The sequence below is a fragment of the Chroicocephalus ridibundus genome, chromosome 4, assembly GCF_963924245.1.
Source record: "Chroicocephalus ridibundus chromosome 4, bChrRid1.1, whole genome shotgun sequence".
NCBI lineage: Eukaryota > Metazoa > Chordata > Aves > Charadriiformes > Laridae > Chroicocephalus > Chroicocephalus ridibundus.
In genome coordinates, this window is record NC_086287.1 from 79,756,342 (window position 1) to 79,781,580 (window position 25,239).

General features: G+C 38.4%; 1 protein-coding gene across 1 annotated transcript in view; it reads right to left on the reverse strand.

Moving 5' to 3' along the window:
* TENT4B (terminal nucleotidyltransferase 4B) overlaps nucleotides 1–25,239 on the reverse strand; it is a 45,001-nt gene continuing 19,762 nt past the window's right edge. Inside the window, exons 2-12 of the mRNA XM_063334390.1 lie at nucleotides 22,331–22,454; nucleotides 17,060–17,106; nucleotides 14,154–14,274; nucleotides 13,001–13,108; nucleotides 9,540–9,668; nucleotides 8,091–8,304; nucleotides 7,100–7,226; nucleotides 6,892–6,995; nucleotides 4,975–5,162; nucleotides 4,240–4,404; nucleotides 1–2,925 (exon numbers count right to left, since the gene is read on the reverse strand). Of these exons, the coding sequence (XP_063190460.1) occupies nucleotides 2,746–2,925; nucleotides 4,240–4,404; nucleotides 4,975–5,162; nucleotides 6,892–6,995; nucleotides 7,100–7,226; nucleotides 8,091–8,304; nucleotides 9,540–9,668; nucleotides 13,001–13,108; nucleotides 14,154–14,274; nucleotides 17,060–17,106; nucleotides 22,331–22,454 (1,507 nt within the window). The 3' untranslated portion in view covers nucleotides 1–2,745. The remainder of the gene's footprint in view (nucleotides 2,926–4,239; nucleotides 4,405–4,974; nucleotides 5,163–6,891; nucleotides 6,996–7,099; nucleotides 7,227–8,090; nucleotides 8,305–9,539; nucleotides 9,669–13,000; nucleotides 13,109–14,153; nucleotides 14,275–17,059; nucleotides 17,107–22,330; nucleotides 22,455–25,239) is intronic.

The following is a 25,239-nucleotide window of genomic DNA, read 5'->3' on the forward strand; positions in this document are numbered from 1 at the left end:
TTTCATATATTCACAAAATCTTCACAAAAGTATTGAAACTCAAAAAGGAATCAGACTTGAGTCAAATACAGAGATGAAATGTACAAGACAAATGAGCAGGCAAACTAAAAGGTCTTGAAAGTATTTTACTTCAGATTGAAAAACGAACAGTTCAACTGTTCTGTTTAAATAAAGATTTGCAAGATATACAGTATTTTATGAATACAATGCTGGTCATTTGAGGCAATGTAAAACACCTCAATTTTTCCTTCATGCTTTTTTTTTTTTTGCCTTTTTTTTTTTTTTTTTTTTTTCTTTTAGAAAGATACTGTTTACCAAAAAGAAACTTGAGCAGTCCAGGAAAAGCTATTTTCCATTAAATTTATGAAAACCATAAATTGAGGCAAACCTAAGATTCCCAATGGAATCAAGATTATCTTCCCGCTACCACCACCTTAAAATTATCACATGCTTATTGGAACACTAATATCTGCACCCTAAAAGTACATTTGCTTTCAACGATGAGGGTGATTCTTTTAAAAACACTTCAGTGTGGTAAATGCGATACAGATCTTTGCAAGTATTGAGTTTTGGAACATTTTTGCTAATAGCAGCTAACAATACTGGATTAATATAATTTATAAATAATTGTTCCCTAAGCGGTGAACATAAGTCTACACATTCACAATAATCTAAAACAAAATAAATACTGTGATTATGCATAATGTGGTACAAGTTTTACTAGTTTCTATGAACAAAAGCTCAACATCTTGCTGTTAAAATTATCTGATCAAATTAAAATATGAATCTAAAATTTAAAAAAACATTGTCAAATTAACATCACTTAAGCTTAGTGTTTGAGTAAATGTTACGACTGTCTGTATTTTTGGAACACATATATTCTCTTTTTTGAAGTAAAACACTTTAACACATTGAAAATGTTTATTAATTTAAGTGATGACATCAATTCTGGTCTTATTTTAGCATTATTTTACTTTAAAAAAATCATTGCACTCATTAGTGCCCATTAAGGGTCAGGTTGGTCTGTAGTATTCTGTAAATGTATATTAAAAAAAGTTTCTAAAAGCTAAGAGTACTTTTTATAAAAGCATCGTCTCCAGAACAGCTGCATTGAATACAGTCATGTATGCCGAGTACAGACTTTCCTCTTTAAAGAAATATGTGAAAGTAAATGCCACTTAACTTTCTACCACTGAAGTGTCCCAACGCCTGTTCCAAGCTATGCCCGTGAGTGTAGTTACACATTTAATTCGCATTCATGGCATCAAAGTTACTGCAACCTAGAGCTGTAATGCGACTGAACCAGACAAACACGGAGTTTAAATTAAATGACAACCAGATCAATGAAGAAATACTATGAGATATGAAAGGTTTGGGTCTTTAAGGCAATACAAAATATATTTCATTATTTGAAGTTGTTTTGTTGTGTTTGGTTTTTTTAAATAATTAAGTGTAAATATAAAAAGGCCTAAGAGGGGAGTGAGAAAAAAATACTTTAATTGTAAAATTTACTTAAAGCTTCAACAGTTATCATCTCCTACAGGAGTTAGCAAAAATATAAAAGACAAAAAAACCCAGATCTGGAAGGGGAAGGGAAGGCACAAACAAAGAGGCATGGGATTAAAGCAGCCCAGGAATGCAAACGTCTGTAACAAACCGAGTTCTGTTGTTTTCTTAAAACCAAAAAAAAAAAAGAAAACGTTCACCACCAACAACCAAACAAAAAAACCCCAAGTGGTTTTGTATTTCTTTAAAAAAAAAGAAAGAGTCAGGAAGAGACCACTAAGGGGAGGAAGAGAAGGATGCAACTATAAAACCCCATTGCCTGAAATGATGGCACTCTAGAAAACAAGGTGAAGGTTACTTCTCTGAGATGACAAGCTCAGTGTCTACACAAAGCACACATACACTTTATACAAATGAAAAACTTCATTTGCCACCATAAACCCTTCTTTCAGAGGAACAGCTTTTGCAGATCAAATGTTCTATTAAATCTTTTAAATGCCAAGAAAAGAAATTCTGAGCAATATAACTAGTAATGTCTCTTTATATGGATGTTAAGATGACAATTCAGATTATTTTCCAAACTAATCCTGAGAAAAATTTATGTTTACAATTTAAACAGTAATGTTATGTAAAAAGTATTAACAAATCCACTATTACAAATGTCAGTTTTCCTATATGGTCATCTATATATACACAATAAAATGGTAAGTATATGCAAAAATAATAAAAAAATCATGCACAAATTACTTTCACCTTTAAAGGCTGGGTTTCCCTCAAAATACATTTTTTTGCTTTTTTTTTTTCCTATTTTTTGTGTTTTATTTGTTTGTTACCACCCCCTAGACACACTGAGTACTACCTCTACAGGTCAGCATGAGCTGATGGGAAATACATTTATTTTACATTCAAGCTTTTATATCCTAAATGACCCTGTTGTAGCATATGACTTATCAAATGAGCAGCCTTTTTCCTCTTTTTAAATTTTTTTCTTTTTAATTTTTTTCTTTTTTTCCTTTTTTTTCTCCTTTTTTTTTTCTTTTTTTTTTTTTTTTCTTTTTTTTTTGTTTTTGCAGTGATCAGTCTTCATGATCCGTTCCGTGGCGAGCTGGGAAAAAAAAATGCAGTTGCTAATCAATGTCTGAACAGTCTGAAGCTCCGGAAGAGATCCAAGGAGTCACTATCAAACTATCCTGTAGCATGAGATCATTGCACACAGAAGAACAGTCATAAAATAGGCAACTATCTACAAAGGTCTGAAAGGGCCGCATCCCTCTTGTGTTTCCTCTTTTTGCCGTGGAAAAACTGATGGTGTGATTTGCTGCCTTGATGTTGTTTGTTTGTGACTGAGGTACCGTGGCTTGAGTTTGTTGGACCTTGGAAGCCTTTGTTAGAAGAGCGAAATAACCGTGCAGATCCATGCTGTAAAAGAAAGAGAACACGGTACATCAGTGCAAAAAAGAAAAAAGCGTGGCAACTACACAAGCCTATTTCTGGATAATGAGGACGCTAACTCATGGAAGTGTCACACTTGAAAAAATTGATATGGCAAAAGAAGCTGGGCCATTGTTTAGACAGTAGCACGGTACCACGAATCTTTCACTCTGGTGGCTGCAAACAAATGCTCATCTCTAGACCCAAAACCATGCAGATCAAGCGAGGAGAGCAGAGCACTTTGAATTTTGAAAAGGACAGAACTGTTCTATCGCCCCCATTTCACAACCATCAAAAAAATGTTTTACAGAAACCTAAGTCCATAATCCAAGACAACAGATGAAAATTGCTCAAATCTCATCTTCTGTGCAAAATCAAGACAACTTTATTTTAAAATCAGGACAAATTTCATACCACATCTTTTTACAGATGTAGAGTATCTCATATCGTGCATATTCACATTCCAGCACCAGAATTAGCTCTGCGTAATAACAAATACACAACTTATGGTATGTCCAAGGCCTATTTGTAAACTGTCTCATTACTAGCTAGAGATAGTTCGTCAGCAAGTAGGGGCCAGCAAGTCTTCAGAATTACTTTTCAGGAATAATATTCCAGACTATTTTTCATACATTAAAGTCCTAAATTCTGAAAACATAAAAATCTAAACCGCATATATCCAAAGTATATTGTATATAGAGGCATATAATATTTCCAGATTACTGAGCTGTCACAGAAGCATTCTTCAACATGAGAAATCCCCTAAATGCATGAGCTCTGGTAGGTCTCATTATAAACATATTTCTCTTTGGGGGGAAATCATCATCATAGATGAGAAGGAACAAGATGGAATTAATGAAGGGCATTTCAACAAGTATCAATAGCTAACACAGCAGCCAGTCATAGTTTTAAAAATACATTTTTGCTGTTTTTTGCTAAAGCATAGGCAAGGCTCATCAGTTCTCAAATTCTGCAGTAAAGACTGGACTGATGTCCTTTTTGCAAAAAGGAAATGGGTGCAACAAAGCTGTATGCGTCTGGCAAATCTACATTTCCCAAAATAAAGTCAATTCAATTTCATCTGTTTTAAGGCTGGGAAAGCCAGCGTTGTAAACTCATCTTTGTACGCGAAACAGAGAACAGGGTCATTTTAGATACAATCAGTGCTCAAAGCTTTCTAGTGGGGTAAAGGGGAAGAGAAAAATGCAGTGTTTCCTTTCCAGAACAAGCTACCCTTCCATGGAGGGCATGTGAAATATTCAAATAATCTATACAGTTGTTGTTTTCAAACATTTCACAAACCTGAGATTTGTTCGTGTTGCTGGATGTATTGGCTGTTTGGCTATTTTGTGTTTTCCCACTTGACTGGGAGGATTCCAGTGACACTTCTTGTGACCCCACTCTGTTTGTGGTAGACTGACGACAACTCAACTGTTTAGAGGTTTTGCAAGGTGTTCCATCAGAATCCTTCAGGAAAATTTAAAGTATTAGTGAGTTTTTCTTAAGAGTGAGTTTTTTAAAAGTGAGTTTTCCCTTAAAAATAAAGCTAGAGTGGACAAAACTTAACACATGTATATTCTATCAGATATCAAAACTCCTTCAATCCAGAATTCTTACTGAATAAACAGATTTTAAAATGTATTGATGCATGATTCTGATTTTGGGATTTGTCTTTTATTTTTTAAATAGAATTCCCAGATTAATGTCTTACATATTCCTTCCTTTTTTTTTTTTTTTTTAAAGCATATGGCTTAGGACTACCTAGTCTTTTTTTTAAAATACAGTTTTCCCAGAGAAAAGAGGGCAACGTATCTTTGTATCTACTGTATTCATTTTCTACACCTGTTGTGTCAAAACACACTGCAACTTACATGAGAAGAAATTGCATAAGAGGTAACATCTTATGCAAGTTAGGATTCTGGATGAAATAACTAACTAGGGTTCCAAGCTTTCCAAATGTATACTGCGGCAATACACATCAGGAAAAAAAAAAAAACAAAGAAGTTGAATCAAAATCCTAAAACCTCCAGTACTTACTACATCACTAGAGCTGGACAGTGTAGATGATGACGATGATAAAGGACCTGATGAAGAATTTGAAGAATGTTTACTAAGTGTTTCTGAAGTTTTATTTCTAGGTTTTCCCAGTGCTTCATTCTCTTCAGCGAGATTATTGTTGCATTTGTCTAGCTGCTGAGTATCTACTATCAAGGTTACTCCATTACCTATTAAAAACAAAACAGAAGCATCACATTAGCTGCTAAAGCATGTTGCTTTTTTGGTTTCTAATACCTCCTCAGGTATTAAATATTATCTCCAGCAGGACATGTACAGACATCTGCACATGCACATACTTTTAATACATGTAGGCACATGTGTGTGTGTGTGTGCGTATGCACTGTGCAGCAAGCCAACACCTCGCAGGGGGTGTGGTGGTTTCCTGACAAGATCCATTAATGCGCACTATGAAAACCACCAAACATTACCCATAGTTCAAGATGGAAATTAGATAAGACACGGAAGAAGCTAGTAACAGAGCTCAGATGTGCTGCTTAATAACATGACACACTTCAACAGCAATCAAAAAAAAAAAAAAAGGTTTAAATTCTGTTCCTATATGCCCAATACTCAGCAACTCCCATTTTTCTTCTGCGTGAGCTGCTGAAGTCATAAGAACTCCAAGTAAGTCTGGTTGCTCTGTATGATACCCCGCACTGAAAATACGAGATACAGAACTCTATCTCACTAACTGCTACCTTAGCTAAAAAAAATGGAACTTACATCTAAACTAAATCTATGAGACGACCACTGTAACTGTCACCATTATCTTCTTGATTCAGGGTTATTTTTATTTTTTTAATTACTGTTTTATCTCACATAAGATTCACAGGAGTTACTTCTGATTTATACAATATACCTTTGTTGCCCCGCTACCTGTATTTGCACGCAGAGTTCAATCCATCCCTCACAATAGGCAGCTAAGTATCACTCTGGAGCTTGTGGGACTGACCCGTGGTCGTCTGCCATTTCCCGGGTACAGCCGCGCCACGAGGGTCTACAGACTGATGAAGCACGAATGGCCCAGGAGCATATTCAATTTACAAGGACACTGAGCAAAATCACTAACAAAAGCTTTAAAAACAAATAAGCAAAATCCCAACCTAGCCTAAAGAGCGGCTAGTTAGTTGTGTCATCTTCTCTGATTAATTCCTAAGAAGAGAAGACTTATAGTAGCTAACACTCTAAAATTAATTGGAGACTATTAAAATTAATTTTAATTTGAAAACTTCCAGCCAGCAGATACACCTACACCAAAAGAGGGTGGCAACTGGCTGGTAGAGTCAGAAGATGGACAATGAAAATAAATATTATTTCAAAGGACATTTTCAGCAAACTCTCAGGCTAGATTTTGTGCATTTCCATTTGTTAGTAACAAGAATTATGATTAATATTTCAGGATTTCTCTGCTTTGAAGTCTTACTCCACTTATATGGTCAATCCTGGTTTAAATATTGCTTCCATACACATACAGTATGTTAAACTTTAAAATGAAAAATAAAAGAACAATGGAGGGTAAGGATTTAGATTTAAACTAGCATTCACAGTAACTCTTTCTAAAACCTTGTCCACCTTTAAAGGACAAAGGAAAGTGTGACACCAGCAACACATGTAATTTAAACTGGAAGTTTTTCAAAAGCCTCCTTTTGGAAGGCAGGACTCTTTACAGACCTCTGTGCGGACCAAACCTACTGCAGTGCAATAAAGATGTTGTAGTATAGCCTTTTTATTCCTGTACAAATCTAAATTTTCTGGATGAGAACACAAGAGAAAGTGCATCACTGCTGAAAATGAAGATGCATACATTGCCTTATGTGGGGCAAAAGCAACAACAGAATTTGTACGACCACAATATGCAGGAAGTTTCCCCGTCAGCCACGCTTAGTCAAGACTCACCATTACACGAAGACTCTGTCCTACTTTGCATTCCCCACTGCTTCGATATCCAGTCTCTGTACGTGGCCACTTCTTGCGTTACTCTAATTATTCTACCTAATATACTGTAAGCCAAGAAAAAAAAAACCCCAAATGTCACCACAATTCATTTTTAGGTACACAAAATTATAAGCAATCAATGTCTGAGATTTAGACTCATAAAATTTACCTTTCCGTTTCGTTGTTAGGATAATATTTAGCTATTGGGGAAACTGCATGGCTCAAAACAACATAGGCATAATCAAAAGCCTGTTTCACTTGCATGGCACCATAGGAACTCCTCCCAACATCGTTACCTTAAAATAGGAATATAATTAAATAAATAAGTAAGATTGAAACCGTGGTTACCTCCTTTCAGACAGGAAACAGTAACATTTTTTAAAAATTGCCCTTTAAGTCCCAACTCACGGCAATTACTTCTTGTGGAATAGAAGAGGATTAGTGAATCATAAACATTTGAAAGAGCTTAAAAGACCTATAGATGTTCACATGCACAGAAGTCCAAAATGGCAATTCTCTGGGTAAAAGTGCAATACATGAAGAAAAAAAATAAAATCACGTACTGCATATATTACACATATATAACAGTACTATCCTGGATGACATTTTTTTAGATCAGAAACATGTCAACTCTTTTCTCTGAGCAGCACTTGAGCCACCCATTCAAGTCAACAATCAGCCTTAACGTAAAGGTAACAGCCCGGAATGAAACCACTTTGCATATATGTGACTTTGCAGAATCAAACAGGAGGGCATGCCTAAGAGTCTATGTACATTGTAAGGTGCCAGCGTGAGACAGGCAACCACGAGCTTGAAAGGGTCCATCCCGGTACCCCCAGCCCACCCTCCGGCCCACGCTGACGGAGCTCTACTGCTGTTACCACGGAGCACATGGAAGCTGTTTGGCGTGCTCTCTCGTACCCTACCCCGACTGTGGTACAGGCACGCTCTGGCACGACACTGTAGCTTTTGTAGGAACACGTCTTAAAGAAAATCATTGTGTTCTGAGTGCATCTTGTGTTCACAAACATGAACGAGGTGCTTCTGTTTGGGTGTTGGTGGCGATTCTATGCTATTCTTTGATTTAACTCTGCTGGATTAAGCATTCCTGTAACTTTTTTTTCTCAGTCAATACGTTAAATCTTGGTTTATGAGGATACCTGGCTGTAACGGATCTTCGATATACAGCATTGATGGTCTGTAGCCATCCAGCATGCTTTTTTGCACTTCATCCTTGGCAACATAAGAGCCACCATCTTTTATTCGGATTCCAGTCTTCAGATAATTGAAGTGACGTCCATATAATTCAAAAAACTCTATTAAAAGAACACCATAGTTGGCACTGGGCATACAGGCATCTTCCCTGGGATGCAGCTATTAAGAAGAGAGAAAAAATAAATCATTTTCTTAAGACTTCTTTGTTTCAAGTGCTTTTAAGTGCCCATTTTTTTCTACAGCAAACATGTCTAGGTACAATAACAAATAATAATAAAACATAATATATAAAGCAAACATGTCTAAGTATAGTATTTTTCCTTGACAAAGCAGTTTTGCATCTTTAAAACAAGATGCTAACAAAACTTTTATAAACTAATTATCTCTAAAAAATCAAGGTTGGCAAGTATTAAATGTTTTTGACCTTTCAGTTCAATAAGTGAACTTCCAGCACTAACGGCAGGGTTCTTGTAAAAAAGCGAAGATATTTGCACTTCACAGCCCTGGCTTTCCAGTACAAATACAGGCTTTTAATGTACACAACTACACACATAAATGAGCCCCTCGACCATTAAGTATGCAGCCTGAGAGATTACGTACAAAACCAGTTCGTAATTGTAACAGATACGAAACTTCTTTTTTTTTCCTGCAGGAGCGCATGGAAATGCTATTTGTCAATATAAGAGAAAACAGGGGTTGGGAGAGATGTTGGTTTCTTTCAAAATGATATGCCTGTTGCTTTCATTTCTTTTGTGCTCAGCAAACACCGAGCTGCAGCTCAAGGCTCAGGTTTAAAAGTAACTACAATGTGGGAAAGTACAGACACGCACGCAGTTGTACAGTGACATTTAGTACAAAAGGAAAGAACAAGGGTGATAAAGGCACAACTTGGCTACTTCATATTTCTACAATATTTTTCTCCCCCAGGCACAACAATATAGATTTAGCTCATGCATTTTCTTCTCTTAGATTTAAGAGGAAGTTGTGAAACGTGTTTATTTGATACCGGCTTAAAAACCTGGACAAACAAGCAAAATTCCATTGCATTCACAAAAGCACATACAAGGAGTATGACCTGGAAAACAAGGACAGCTGCATCTAACACTAACCTATGTAGCTTGTTCCAAATAATTACGCAATAGTGGAGTTATTTCACCATGAACAACACACATGCCTGGCACCGATGCACCAGCAGATGTTCCAAACATCTCCGATACCACAAGTACCAGTATGGGAGAAAGCACAGAAGACAGGTGGGATGTGTCTGGTTTTAAATGAAAAGGGGGTGTAGAACCACAAACAGGATAGCGTAAATAATGTAAGGATTGATTAAATTCCTTCTTAACATAATGTCCTTTTGCATCAATGGCATCAGTAGATTTCATTAAGCTTACCTGAAGGAAACTGACAGCCATTAAAAAAAGACTATAAGAACCGATTCCACCTGTAAATACTTCATTAAGGTCCCTCTGCAACAGGAACTGTTTCAACACTAAAACTAGATACGGTAACACAGGATATTTCTGAAAGAGAAAAACAGCGGTGTTAGGATACTGTGATGCATGTATACAACTGATGCTAAGAATGCATATTGAAGCTATCTGTTACATTAAGTTTCAAAGCTAAGTATTATTCTAACTTATTACTTTTAGCAACAGGGGAGAAGCCAAGTGCTCTGCCTGTGATCAAGACAATTATTTTACCTCTTCAACTCTGGCGGCAGACATTAACAGCAGAAAAAAAGTTATTACCTCATAAAATCAGAATGATTGTGTTTGAATATATAAACATGCTTGCGTTTCTCATACAAGTGAAAAGGAAAGCCAAGGAGGAACTAAGGAGATATCCGCGTCTGTAACAAAACCTTCCTGCTACAGCCAAGGTGATGTCCCAAAGTGGACTGAGACCCCTGTCCTACAGGTACTTCAGCATTCTAAACAGTTCTTCAAAATCACTACACCCAGATTACATTTTTAAAGGAGCCAAATACATACCTTTGGGTAACTGGTCCTTGCATGGACTCCCTTAGAGGCACGCGCGGAGCAGATGAAAATTTGGGACAGCAGTGGAGGCTGGGGCTACGCCTGCACTGAGCTCCCCCTCACAGGGGAGGGGGCAAAGGGGCTTGGGAATATCACTACTCTTACCAACACAGGGCTAAAAAGTTCCTTAGTGTCAGAGAAGAGATGTGGATCATGGTATCTGCGATTGCAAAAGATTAAAGGCAAAGAATTTCTCCAAGAACTTCTCTGCATGAGTCTCACGGCGACTATCGGGAGCCCTATTTAACCGAAGATCCCAAGATCACCTTTTTGAACTATTAAGAACTTACAGTCACAAGCTGAAGTGTTGAGTACCAGTATATACCAAAATTTAAAGACAGGATTTTTCTCAGGAAACTGCAAAACCTTATTTAAGGCTTCAGCTGCCTCGGACTTCCTAAATAAGCTGGATGAAGAGAAACTGGCATTTCCGAGGGTAACACTGAACAGGACATCTCAGTGAGCTCTTCAAAGGGAGCGGGGCAAAATAAGACCCAAGAGAATGCCCTGGAAGTGTTTTATAGAGAGATGCCTGAGAACGCCAATGAAGTCATTTGGCAAGTACACACGGAGTTTCCTCCAAGTCAAACCAATGACCCTCCCTGGTGGCACAGCCGTTACCTGCCGTGTGTCAGGGCCGAGTGCCACCTCTCCCCCCGCAGCAGGCTCGGCCGCCCCGTCCCGGGGCCAGCTCTGGTGCGGCAGAGCTGCACAGCCTTGGCTTGGGCTGCCGGGCAAGCAGCCCTGTGGGAAAGCCCCATGTGGGCAGCCCTGTTGAGAGTCCCCCACACTTGCTCCAGAGCTGCTTTTCACCTCAGCTGTTCCCCATGGAGCCTGCTGGAGCCATGCTGTCCCTCACCACTGGCTTGGTGTCCTCAGCCTCAACCTCCTCACTGGGGACTCGTCTGCCAGGCTGCGAGGTGACCCTGCCTACTGCCACCAGAGCCGGCTGCTCTCTGGGCTGGGGTACCGCAGGGCTGCACCCTGGCGGGGAAGGTCCCTGCTCCGAGGCCAAAGCAGCCTCTCCACAGGGTCACAAATAACCCGGGCAGCAGGAACACGCTAACACTTTTATCTTTTTTTTAAGCACACAAAAATGCCTTCAAGTCTCAACAGAAGACTATCTCCTATCTTGAAATTAAGAAGTACATAGGCAATTTTGGGCGAGCATGCAGGGCTTTATGGACTGACCTAAAAATAAATTTATATGCGGAGCGTAAAAGAAATACAGCCTGTCTTGTGGCAGAAAACCAAATACAGACTGCCTGTCCACCATGAGGCAATGCGACAACGAACAGGGTATAAAAACCAAAGTCAGCTACCAAATTCCAGGTAGGCGTCTTACAACAGAGAATCTGGGCATCTTCTTTCCCCAACAAAGGGCTACATTGCACAAAACTATTGGTCTTGATTCAGCAGAAAAGGGTTGGCCAACACAACTGAGTTCTGCTCATCAGACAGAGGCGGAGAGAAGAATCATAGAATCTTCATGGTTGGAAAGGACCTTTGAGATCATCGAGTCCAACCAAACAACCTACAATCTCTGCCACTACAGCATGTTCTGAAGTGCCACATCTAGACGTTTCTTAAATACCTCTAGGGATGGTGACTCAACCACCTCCCTGGGAAGAAAGGCCTCTGGAGGCGCTCCACCCTCATACCCTGAGCAGGGATGCAGAAGGCCTCACCAGCACGCAGCTTAAGCAGAAGGTCTGTATAACCACACAGAGAAGGACTCACGCTGTCCTACTGAAAATGAACTAAGTACGGAGATTTTTCTCCTGTACCCTTCCACAGGTTAAAGAAATGGACACTGTAGAAGGAAACTGAGCTACTATGAAATGTGGCTACTAAACACACATAAAGGAACTGAAGATTAACAAGTTGAAGGCCATACATTCAACTCATCAGCAGCTGAAAACCCTCCAAAATTTAGACAACTTCTTGCAACTTGATGACATTATTAAAGCAGATATACATGATTTCTGACCTCTGTGATTGAAAGTAAAGTGCTTGCTTTATTCAGATTTCCAGAGCTTTCTGAATGAGTTTTACTTGTCTAGCTATTGAAATACTTTGATTCTCCTGCTGTCCATTAGTTTGGTTAAAAAAACCAGAGCAGCGAGTAGTAGAACAGTAATACGTAAGCACTTAAGTGTGACTGAACTGCACTTCATTTCCCTATACAAAACATGAAAATACAAGAAAAAATTTCTAATGCTTTTATGAGACATTTACTATGAATGTCCAATGCACTGAAGAGGGGACAGGAAGGAAAAGAATGTAACGATACTTCAAAACTTGAAATACAAAAGCTCATTGATCCTAGCAAAACGATCCTATATATTACACAAAAATAACTGTAATGTATCTATGCTACAGATATTAGTGAATCCCTGAACAGTAACTTACTAAATTTAAATTATTCTACTAATTAGCATTTGCATGCTGAAGCAATATTCAATCTAGAACAATATTATTCCTACTTTCTGAAGGAATGCGTGGTTATTACTGATTTTAAGTTCAAGGAACCACAGTTAGAAGAGAAAAACATTTTAGACAGGCATTACTGCATTCTCCTTAGTTATTATATCATTGTAACTTCTCCATACTTTCTTTGTGCATTTTACTATCTTCATGCCTTTTAGGACAATATATCTAAAACCTAAGAACATCACAAAATAGTATCAGACAGCAGAAAATAGCAGAGAATGAAAGCGTTATCTCTAATAAGGATGCAGTCAAAGGAAAACAGCAAATCAAATTAAGCCATCAAATATTCAGCTGTGCAGTGCTATTCAGTGTTGCCTAACCTTGATAAAATCTTTGATGAGCTGGGCTGCTTTAACCCCATTCTGTACATTAAAGCTTATATCAACTTTTACTTCAGTGAAGGAATCTGTCAGTTTAATAATAGGTACCTGCAAAACAAAGACAGATTAAATCAATACAGATTTCCAAGACACATTTGGTTTCATTCATACTTACATGCACCAGTAAAACGGAAATGTTTTATGAATTTGTAGAGAGGAGACAGACAGAGAAAAAGGACTCCTATCTATTTAGGAACTCACACTCTTTGACAATCTTTTTACATACACTTTGTTTTTCTAACTCATAAATGCTATTTTCAATCTACTATCCTGTTTAATGGAACTTAACACTTCACCTTCAAAGTGATTCGTTTTAAATTGTTTTTAGTCAGTATCTTGTGCAGAAGCATAGCTCTAGTGGGAAAAACAAACACCAGAGGGAGACAAACACTTAAGAAATAAAGATAAGTGGTAACAGACATTCTTAAGAAAAGACACACTCCTGTCATTGTGGGTCATTGATTCCTCATCAAATTATCTTCAAACAAGAAGCACAAGATATTGAGAGCACTCTGACATACCTCCACCTGAGTGGGTTCCAAGTTATCTCTCTCTACTAATAACAGCTAGCAATTAGACACCTGTTTAAACCTCACCATTCTTACATACTATTACAATTAGCAAAAGGTAGGAAGTTATAATGGCACTAATTCTATCCTGCATAAGACATACTATTACATATTTATATAAGGCTGTACTTACAACTTCTATGTGAAAATGTATTACGTCTGCTTACTTGGAATAAGAAAAAATAAATCATTGATTTATGCACAAACTCCGTCCAGAAATTCACAAGTCCAATCACATCAATTCCCAACAATGACTAGTATAACCTCACTTAAAAGCAAGTGTATGTTGTGCAGTATCGAAAATCCAATGATTTTCCCCAACAGAAGAAATGCGTCTGCTGGTGCGCTATCAAGTATTTTGTCAGTAATAAAAAATTTACTAAATGCAAAGGTTCAATTGGTTCTATTTCAAATTTATATATAAAATAGTTTCTGCTTATGAAAATTCATTCTTTTAACCAAGATCTTTCTTTGATTAGAAACTTAACTTAGAACAAGGAAATACCCTCTTTCCCCAAACTTACAGTTGCTTTATCTAGAACCTTTACTGAGTTTTCATCTGCTACATTGTGCTTTCTAAGAGCTTCTTCCAGGGTCCAAAGAGGTAATGTCTCCCATTTTCCAAACACAACTAAATCAATATCACTGAAATGGAAAGAAAATATAGATTTATTCAAATTAAAAGACCAATACACTTAAAAGAAAAACAACTGACATCCACACATAACTAGAATAAAACTGACAGAATGTAGCTTAAACAAATAATTTATTCTTAATTTTCTGAGGAAAGGGGTGGGTATGAACTCTGACACTTGGGGAAATACAGAGCACTTCAGGGTAGCAAGGGGAGGGACAGACATTAGTCCGCTCAGGGCATGCTGCCGGCAGACTGCCATCAGCTTCTCCAGAGTGATTGAGAGCAAGAAATTAACTTGTGATTCACCACCTTTGACCTGTATTAATCAGTAAGGCCGACTTAACAGCTTGCCACTGAAAGGGACTGCCCTGTTCCCAATCCTCTACTCCCAGATGCATGGCTCCATCTCCTCCTTTACTCCAGGTTTGGTATTTGTCCAATTCACAGCAAATCAATTCAACATATTAAGGGGCCTGGCAGAAACCAACTCCCTCCTTTAAGAAAACTCCAAAACATTCTGGGGTAGTCTTATGCTTCCTTGCAACTGCAAGTTGGTTTTCTGTGTGACCAGAGCAGCAGCCGGCACACGGTAAGCAGCTGGCCTCTAGCGCCAGGAACAGGGAGCAGGGAAGGAGACAGGAAAACTTTGACTTTAGGAAGCAATAAGCTGTTAAATATAATCAAACCATCTAATTAACTTCACTCATCAACTCAGCTCCTTGAAGAGGTGTTTCCATCCTGCTACACTTCCCCACTAAGCACATACACATTCGTTTGACTACGCAGGGAGCTGACAGCCTAATTCAATGCCTAAACTCAAACGCAAGAGGGGACTGATGCCCAAGCTGAAGGCAGCTAAGGCCACTGTGAGATCCTGAGCTTTTTCCTCTTTGCTCGCCAGCTGCTTCTTTAATTTCCCCTGTTTAGTTGGGAACACAAAGAAGGGGGAAATATAACCCTAGAGTTATATTAGCTGGCCACTTCAGTCCTATGGAAAAACGCATTACAGAAAATACCAAAAAATTTAGAAATACTTTTTTACCCCTCACAGATTCTACAGATCTGCTGATTCACAATCAATCTTTAACCACTGTAACAATCTCATATAAACTACCTCCGTGTCAGATGAAGTATCTCTTGCCGACACACGGTGCCGGCACAGTCAAGTTGAGCTGTGCACCATTTAGCTGACAAGGACGGGCAGCACTCAGCCAGTTTCAGAAAACCATGTTCAAAACCTGCCTGGAGAGCAGGAGATGCTGCTGGACACTTCTCTTCTGAACTAAATTACTGTTAAACCCACTACTGATGCTGACAACAACGGGAGACATTTTTCTGAAGCACACCACGAGGGAAAAAGCAGCTCTGCTGTCTCCTTGTGGATAGATTTTGGTTCCAAAATAACAGAGATCCAGCAGCTCAACAATCATGTACCCAAACCTTCAATATCAGCTTAAGTAAAAGGATAGTAGGCAAACTCTAACACAGAGTAACAGAATTAAAAACACACTGTTTCTGAACGCCAGAACCTGAAATCTACATTAATTACATGGTTACTGACAGAGGGGGAAAAACTAGGGCAAAGGGAAGTTTTGAAAGAAGGCAACTGTGAATTCATTACCAACACACAAATTTTGAAAGTTTGGCAAGTACTGCCACAGGAAGATTTTTTTGTGGGTTTATGTACTGTGTTTAAAGTATCTGCATTTGTTCTCCTCCAAAAACTCAGCTGAAACAAATATAGAGGAAAGGCAGTATATGAAATCAAACAGACAGTAGCAAAGCCCTTTTGTTACATCAGTTTCAAAACAATCAAGCAAATCCAGCAAAGAACTATTGCTACCAGTCATGTGGAGCGCAATATCTCTTTTGTAAGCATCCAACCAAGTTTAATCAAGACTATTTAAAATCAATGAAAAAAAGGCCAAATGTGAAAAACATGTGTCTTTGTATGCCTTACTTCTGACTTTCCAAGCAGAAACTGAGCAATTCAGCTTTCCTGCAACACCTTAGACTAAAGCAGGAACTACAGCATCTGTCAGACACTTTCTTTTTCAAAAAGAGATGAAACGATGACTTGGGTATCCACCACTTGCAGTCAGTACTAGATATTAATTCCTCGTGTTCCCAAAGTACAGGATTCAATTCAAGTGTTAACCTCAGACTTAACGCTATTTACATCTGCTTATCCCCTGCAGCCATTTGAGTTGTTCATTCTATTTCTATTTAGTTGTCAAAAATACTTACAACTTCTACACAGAAGATACCAGTGTCACTGAGTAAGAACTTTTATGAAAACTAGTAATAAATTTGGAAAAGGTAGAGGTTGGCTATTGCACAGATTTCACAAAAGACAACTGAAAGAAAAAAACAATTCTGTATGTAATCTTTTCTCTTCAGTGTTAACATTAGCAATAACAAGGTAACATTAAAAGGTTCAATTTAATTGTCTGTGGAGATAAAATTTAGCTTTTCCTTTAAGGCCAACCTCTTATTTTGCTTCAGTCATCTAATGAAGCCAAATCACGAAATAAGCCTTTTTTGACAACACGGTAATTCAGATCTTTTACCGATACATGTAAAATCTATATAGACACACGTATTATAGTTAATAGTCTTAATTACTACATTTATGTACAATTTGCAGAGTACCAATAGCTTAACATTTTCTTAATGTAACAAGTATACACACAAGTAACATAGATCTTGGGAGATCAGATAGATCACCACAGGGTACAGGTTCCACAGGCTATTTTTTCTCTTGTACAGAATTTACACTGAAAAATTACTAACCTTGTAGGTAAATATAAACCAGTTTTAAAACTTCCAAATATCTGCACCTGAAAGACAAGAACAGGATATATGAAAACAAATTTTCAGGCTTCAGAAGACAAACAAGTTCTATTAAGCTGCCTGTAAAGGCTGGGTATTGCTACCCTCCATTGGCAGATTTTGGTATTGCTAACGCAAGTACTCCTTTCTGTTAAAGCACTTACATCTCCAATGTAGAACAAACAGCTAATCTTCATTGTTATTACCCACAAAACATCAATAACTTTGACCTTTTTTTATTACAAAACCTTCTTTGTAATGTAAAAATTTTCACCATTACCAAAATCTGGCAAAACCCAGAAACCAAGATTTGAAAACACTGAAGAATGACACAACGGTAAAAAAACCCAGTGTCAGTTCAATTTATTTTAATCTCAAAGTATACTCTTTAGTTTTTAAACACATTTTCTAAGCTTAAGTTTAAATATACGTCTGTTGCTTTGCATACTTAAAAAAAAAATAATTAAATCATGACCAATTTATTTTTCTGTATTAAAGAGCAAGTAGCACAACTCTGTTTATTTCTGATTAAACAACAAACACAAAAAGTTTCAGAAAGTTCCACGTCCCACAGATTTAGTTTATTGTGCTGGATTTTTACTGGCTCTGGAGGTTTAAATGATCAGGTTTCCACAGTAAGCCGTCCGAAACCACATTCTCATTAACTCAGCCAAGCCTCGCAGGGAGGTCGGACTCATGCGCTAAGTCTCAAAGGGGGACTGGTGAAACTTCAAAGTAAAAATATCTACACATTTGGACTAATTTTCCACCAGACAGTCTTCTGATGTGTTTCCTGGAGCCACCTTACAGACTTGGGCATTCTGCCTTAATGAGTCTCATGCACTAGCCTGACTGCCACCTATTTGTATGTCAAGTGACCCACTTTTTATGTTTTTGCCCTTCTGGATAAGAAAAATGGGAGAAGGAAAGAGATGACGTTTTGCAAGGAAGTGTCTTCATACTTTCATAGACTCAGCAGCAGTATGAATGCTTCCTCTTGATTATTTTACATCACTTCACTCTTCTTACCCTCGCACCCAACAAAAAGCACATGCTGGCAGTAAATTTAATGCTGAAAGTTCATAGCTTCTCACACTAGAGAAGACTGCCAGAGATGCCACCGAACGAGCATCAATATCGTATTTGATCTTGACAAAAGCATAAAAGCATCACAAAGCTAAGAATGTAATAATGGTGATTATTATTACTATTTTTAATCCAGGATAGTAATATAAGCATCCTCCATGAAACTGGGTTGAGTCAAACAAGGATTTATTTGGCCACCAAAAACACTCACACAATAAAACAACCACTAGTGGGTTTGCAAAAAAACTAAATGTGCTTTCACATTATGAAACAAAATAGTGTGTTCAGCTGAACAGCAAAGCAAGCCTTTATTGAATAAACAACCCTGAAAGTATTCATAAACTTACTGATACAAACTTATATGACCTTTACAGAAAGGAATGAGGCAACATCTGCTATTGTACAATAATTTGGAGTATGAGAAACATGGAATTATTATAAAAGAAACCCACACCCACACTTCAATCCCTCTCTCATCAAATCTGGAAAGATGGAAGTAGAAGAGTGGGGAAATCTGAACAGAAATTTTAAAAGACTTTGATTTATCGAATCAGAATTTAAACAGTTGAAGCTCTGTAGCCATGTACATATTTAAAGCATCCCAAATACAGGACACTATTATGACTTGAGAGACGTGAGCATTAGTTTTTGTGGTGTGCCAACTCTGACAATTATGTTTCGATTCTATGCGGACAGAGATAGGTATTGCATTCGTAAGATAACTTAAAATTCACAGTACTTGTAATAAACTCCTACTCCTGCATGTTATTCATCCTACATTTCTGTGAACTGGTTCATATTAAATTCCGAAGTTCCTGAAGGAGCTTTAATGGTGATATGTGTCCAAATACATCCTCACTACGCACAACAGAATGTGGGAACCCACAAAAGCTTGGCAAGTCCTTGCTACCAAAATCCCTCCGCCAAAATAAAACAATCTATCCACAGACAATTTGAATTTCCCTTCCTTCTACATCATTAAGTAGAATTTTCTGAAGTATGTCAAACTAAACAGGATTTATCTTTCTACTTCCATTCCCAACCACAGTATTTTCATAAGTGAATCGTGTGAAGCATGCAACATTGCTTCTTTTCAGATCTACCAGGCCACATAATACTCAGACATGAAGCTGAGGACATTACGACAAATGTATCCTAAATTCCACTGTGTAAGTACTTATTTATTCAATAGTTAAATTTTCATATTCAACTTGTCAAAAAACTTTGTCTTAAAATGCTTTCGTTTAATGTTTTGGGTTGTTCAGTTTCAGTGTAATTAAAGCCTTTCTTATGGTCAGAGCCCTGCTGATGCCAAGAACAGTTCTCACTTACTAGGAATGTTTCCTTCTAAGCACATTCCCTTGAGTAAGAGAGCAAATGACACAATTGCTAACTTCTATAAATAAAGTAACAGTTTAGGATACCTAGTTTTACCCCTCCCTCCATCTGCTTTTTCAGCATTTTCCAAAGTGGAACTAGGAAAAAAAAGAAAAAAAGTATGTGCACAGCCACATTCCACACACTTTCTATATATTTACATTCAGGAAGCCTGATTTTCCTTTTCTTGGTATCTGATTTTTATAGAGCTTGTTTTACCTACATGTTTAGTGAAAATTACAAACTAAATGTGTATGTTCAGCTTACAAGTTTATTTTAGCTGGATTCGCTGCATCTATGGCTCAAAATGAACAGCTTAAACATTAACTTATCACTTTACACCACAGCTACAGCTGAGGACATTGGACCAGATAACACTCCACCTTCTCAGAGCATGTACTCAAAACTTAAATCTTACAAGTAGCTAAACCAACACAGATTTCCAGAAGGTTAGTGATTAACTCAAATGACTGAAAAATTCCAACAGAAGACTGTCAAAGTTGAACACAGTTGAGTTCAACAGTTCAGTTCCCAAGCAGATCTGTAAAGTAAGTACCAGAAAAATAACATTACAGTAATTTCCAAGTTGTAACCTCGCATACTGCTGTCACTCTTCAGTTCCCTTCTAGCCTCCAGAAAATGGAAGGGCGTACAAGAGGACAATTCTTCCTCGACGTAACAGCAGCAGACAAAATGCAGAGTTAGGCTTTGAAGAGCAGTTACCAACTTGAGAAGGAGGAACTGGCTCGCTCTTGCTGTCTCACATTTTCAAGAACAGTGAAGACAGCCAGCCACAGCAGTTTTAACTGGCACTAACAGAAAAGTGAATTTCAGTTTTCAACTGCATGGTGTGTGCTTCTGCTCAGTCCCGTTACAGCCACACTCAGGGGTCAGCTGTCACTGTGTGGCAGGGCTTGCCATTTGCTTCCCCTTCCTAAACAGATTATGGCTCCAAAAACCAGTTTCAGTAGCTTAAAGACTATTTTCCTCAAGGCCTCAAAATCATATATGTGTGTGTGTATAAATATATATATATTAAAAAATTATTTTAATATATATGTATGCACATAAGTATATATGAGGATGTATATAAATATATATATAAATTATTTTTAATATAAAAGACCTAGCTTTTACAGATCAAGTCTAGAGTATCTCCGGAAGCACTAAGTCCCTGTGCCACATTCCAAGTGTTAGCGGTAGCAAAGAAAGATCCCCTGGCAACAAATCCATCCACCCCAGTACACTGGTTAAGTCTGCAGCACACAAACTTGTCTAGGAAATAGCATCATCTTCTCTAGGCTGAAGCAATCAGTTATTCAGGTGAAATTCCCTACTACAGGACTTTGGCAGGGTGTATGATAGTAAGCACCGCTTCATGCCCGCACTGCTTCCTGCACTATTGCCTGGCAGCCCGCTGCTCCTGCTCTTCATGAGAGCCTACAGCAGCGTTTCACTGCTATGCAACACCTGTGAGACGCTGAGGTCTCTCACAGTTCCCTTGGAAAGGTTATTGGTTTTGCTCAAAGAGAAAAATTACCAGAGGTGCGTGGCACTGACTACCAACTCACCGTAACTGTGCCAAGGTGGCTGTCACCGAGTGGAGCGTGCTACTTCCATATTATACCTCACTAATACATTGTCCGTAACAACGTGAACCACCTTGAAAATGTGAGTGTATTTTACGTACAAACCCACACACCACATACATATAGCTTATACAGAATTCATGTTCTGTCATATTCTACCAGTTTCTAAAAACACATTCCAAAAAATAGGTTAAGAAAATCTGAAACGAACAGTGGGTTTAAGTCACTCACGTCAAAACACTACTTTTACCCTGGCAGGATCAAAGAGCATTCCTTATATGAAAGATTCTGCTGTTTGAATTAGGTTTGCTATTCTGGCTAACAAGTCCTTATTCTCAGCTACTGTTACCTACAGATAGACGACTACAACTACAAATCTGCATTCTGGAAATGAACACCGTGTTAGTAGAGGGATACAATTAAACTAGATTCAATTACACTAAAAATCCAACTGTGTCCCCATAAAACCATCCTGAGTTGTAAAAGCAACTTCTCTGGCTTCTCTTTAATCCAACCTTTACTTAAAAAAAACATAGCTCTGCATAGGAACTCTTGTTTCTACTGAATGAAGTACGAGCAAAAACCCATCGTCAGTGGAAAGAGGCATTGCAGACTTCAAACTCAATACACAGATCTACAGACTTGTTTGCTTCTGTACCAAAAACTGGTTCCTTCGAATTTGTAAGATAAGTCAATTTAGTTTAACTGCACATTAAAAATAGCATGGTCTATGTAACGTGGCATTGCTGGCATTCCACCTTAATAGACTTATTCAAGAACGCAGGTCTTTGGACTAGAAGCCCTGCTACAGACTTTTTCAGTGAAGCTATGAGTTTCAGAAGATTTTTTTTAAAACACAATACTTTACAAGCATGCACGCGTGCCTGATATGTTCCCATTAGTCTCAGTAAACAGATATTAATGAGACTAAATGTTGCCACACCTTATGCCCTTCCTTTGACTACAGTAGGTCTAACTTGTCTTTGTTCCTATTTGTGATAGAAATGTTGACATGTATTATTCTAGAAATAAAGATCATCTCTCATTTGACCAGAAATCCTTTTGGGTTTTTTTAAATAAGAAAAAATAAAGAGTATTTTCATTATTCAATACTTCACAAAGTAAAGAGGCACAAAAGGTTGCTTTTTTATATTAACAAATAGAACAGCGTCTTACTCACATCTGCATTAGGCCAGAGCTCTTTTATAACATTTTCTATCCTGTTCACCACTTCCATCCGCATTCTCTCTTCTTCAGGTCTGGGAGACATATACTTATAGAAGTCAATGATTTCTTCATGAAGACTAAGAAAGAAAGAAAAAAAAAAAAAAAGAACAAGAAGTCAGGAAAAAACCCACTGGAGAATGAAACAGCAAGTACTCTAATCAAACACGGTTTTTAAGCTCCTAGTTACCTATTTAGTTAAGGGGCAGTTTAAGAGTAGCATGCAATTAAAAAAAAAATCAGATTCACAACACTGATTAACATTTGCTTTCATGTTAGTTTCTTACGCCATAGGTCAATATTGCACTGCATTTGCTACTAGCATGGAAGCAAATCTAAATCCAAGCGCCTTCAATTCACATTGAAAGTCACACTCTGTATTTTAATGCCAGTGTAAACCATAAATGTCTCAGCCTTCAACTACGAACGCAGCTGTAAGCTCCCACTACACACTTCCCAAACATTTCAACAGGAGGTTTTCAACCAGCGCTTCCAAGGCAGCCCCTTGGCAGCGGCTGGGAGCTTCAGGCGTCAGCCTGTACTCAGTACCAAGCTTTTGAAAGAGCTGGTAGTAATTGTGCCAGTACGAGAGCTAGAAAAACCACTTCTTTTACTGCTTAGAGAAGACACTAAACTAAATATGCACTCCCTCCCCATAACAAGAAAATAAGTAGCACACGCGCAGCAGCAGCGGCGGCTCAGAAGAGTAACTGATTGACAGACAGTTAACCCATATATTTGACAGTTTACCATATTACATGTGCTGCTCACAGTCAGTAAGCTATGTTTAGATTGCCTATGATTAGAGCTGAAATAAAAATGTCTTCATACAGTGCCACAAATTTCTATGCTGCTGTAATATCATAAACACATCATCATCGTCTTGACTAACAACGCATTTAAAAAAAACAGACACAGCCCTTTAACTCCAGCAAAATTCAGATGAACTCTGGCACAGAGCAGCTAAATTAATTTCATTTGTTTCCTGCAATGACCATTACAGTAATAGCTAGTTATTTTTAAAAAATGTATTGTTTCTAGTTACCAAGTGCAACGGTATCTCTCCTTAAAGCTCCGAGGGACCATCAGAAGAGGGCAATTTATTAAGAGCAAGCCCGCTGATGAGACGGGGAATCTAATACTTCCCCACTGCACACAGACTTAAATAAATCAAATGTTAATAATTGGAGGTTGTATACACGTGTCCACAAAACAGTTTAAAATATCTGAAAGATATATTTAACAGAGTCAGGATAGGGATAGAACTCAAACCGTCTGCATTATGTTCTTCAATACTGCACCGTTATGAACAACACAAACTTCTCTCTCTCAGAGACAGAGGAATAAGATATTTACATTACTTTTCACCCCCGCACAGTTAGGGGAATAGTCAAAAAAGCCTAGCAACTTGTGGTGGCCATCACCACAGGCTCTCTATAGCCAACACAAAGAGAAAAAAACTCCTCTGACGGAGTTCCTCCAAAGGGAGATCCAGACAGATACCCGATTTAGCTGTTCTAAATCAACCTTTGGAGAAGCTTCTCCTCCTTTGACACCTACAGAAGGAGCCTTACAAATGCTTAAACTAAAACCTAAAATAACACAGTCCTCCCCAAAACATCTCCTGCAAAAATGCAAGGTGCCATCTCCCTCCTCTCTCTCCCCCTTACTGCCACACTCACATCAAGCCCTTTTCACACGCATCATCTCGGGTACCACAAGGATGTTCTGAACAAAGCAGCTGCAATATTCATACTGATAAATGCTGTTTTCAGCGCGTATTTTGACATTGCTAGGAAATTTCTTACTGCCTCCTACAGCTGCTTTCTTGCTTTTCCTTGGAAGTTTACAAGCCGGGGTTAACGTGCAGATTCCAAACCACCACTGCCATGCCTTACATGGGCACTGACTCCTCCGCCATCTCCTGTTCTTCTATTCTTTGCTGCTGTTCAAGGTGTTGGCACTTAAACCTTCTTACAGCTATCCTCCCATTGCAAGAACTGAATTCAGATCTCCCACTGCAAGAACTGGACAAGTTGAGCACTCCGGCAATGAAGTTCTCCGTTCCCACCACCAATGACACATACTGAATTGCTAATTTAGCCTCCACGTGCTTGACCATTAAGGCAGCATCCAAAAACAGGAGCAACAAGTAAGCAAAACCCTGATAATCAAACTCTAGTTATTTTTCAACCGTCATTTGGTGAACCAGCTTACAGGAAGACCTGGGAATCAGCCCATGGCTTCCTACCACATCTGGAAAACTCTTCACTTTCTTTGCAGGCTACATTGCGGGGAATTGACCAAGCAACAGCCCTCTTTCTGCCTCCGCTCCTCCGGACCAGCCGGAACAGACCTGTTACATCCACAAGGCACAAGATCTGCCCCAGGGCAATGTTTTAGTAACGTAAGATCGAGAGCACACGTGCACTGCGCGCCATGAGGAGTGGCACCACGTTGTCTGAGGGCACTTAATGGCACAAGATGTGCTGGGATAATACGGAGGGACTATCCCGGGGGAGAAATTCATGTATGGCACAGCACAAATCCATACTGCCTGTCATTAGTGGGTCCAGCTGCTCCTGGGCTTCCGCTTTATGGGAGTTAATTGTTCCCCTGCCCCATAAGGGAACTTAGAAAGAACAAGGCAATCAGAAATGAGGTCCCCAAAGTGCGCAAAGGGCCAACCTACACAGATAGGGCAGTTCTCAGGGCACTTCTCTTTATTAACTCTACTAACTCCACTAACACTCCTAATCGAGATAATTATATCAATTGGTGCATTCTTCAGAAGCACATAAAGTAACGATGTGTTGTCAGAACCAGGTGTATTTCTTTTTCTAAACATAAATAACATATGTCTGC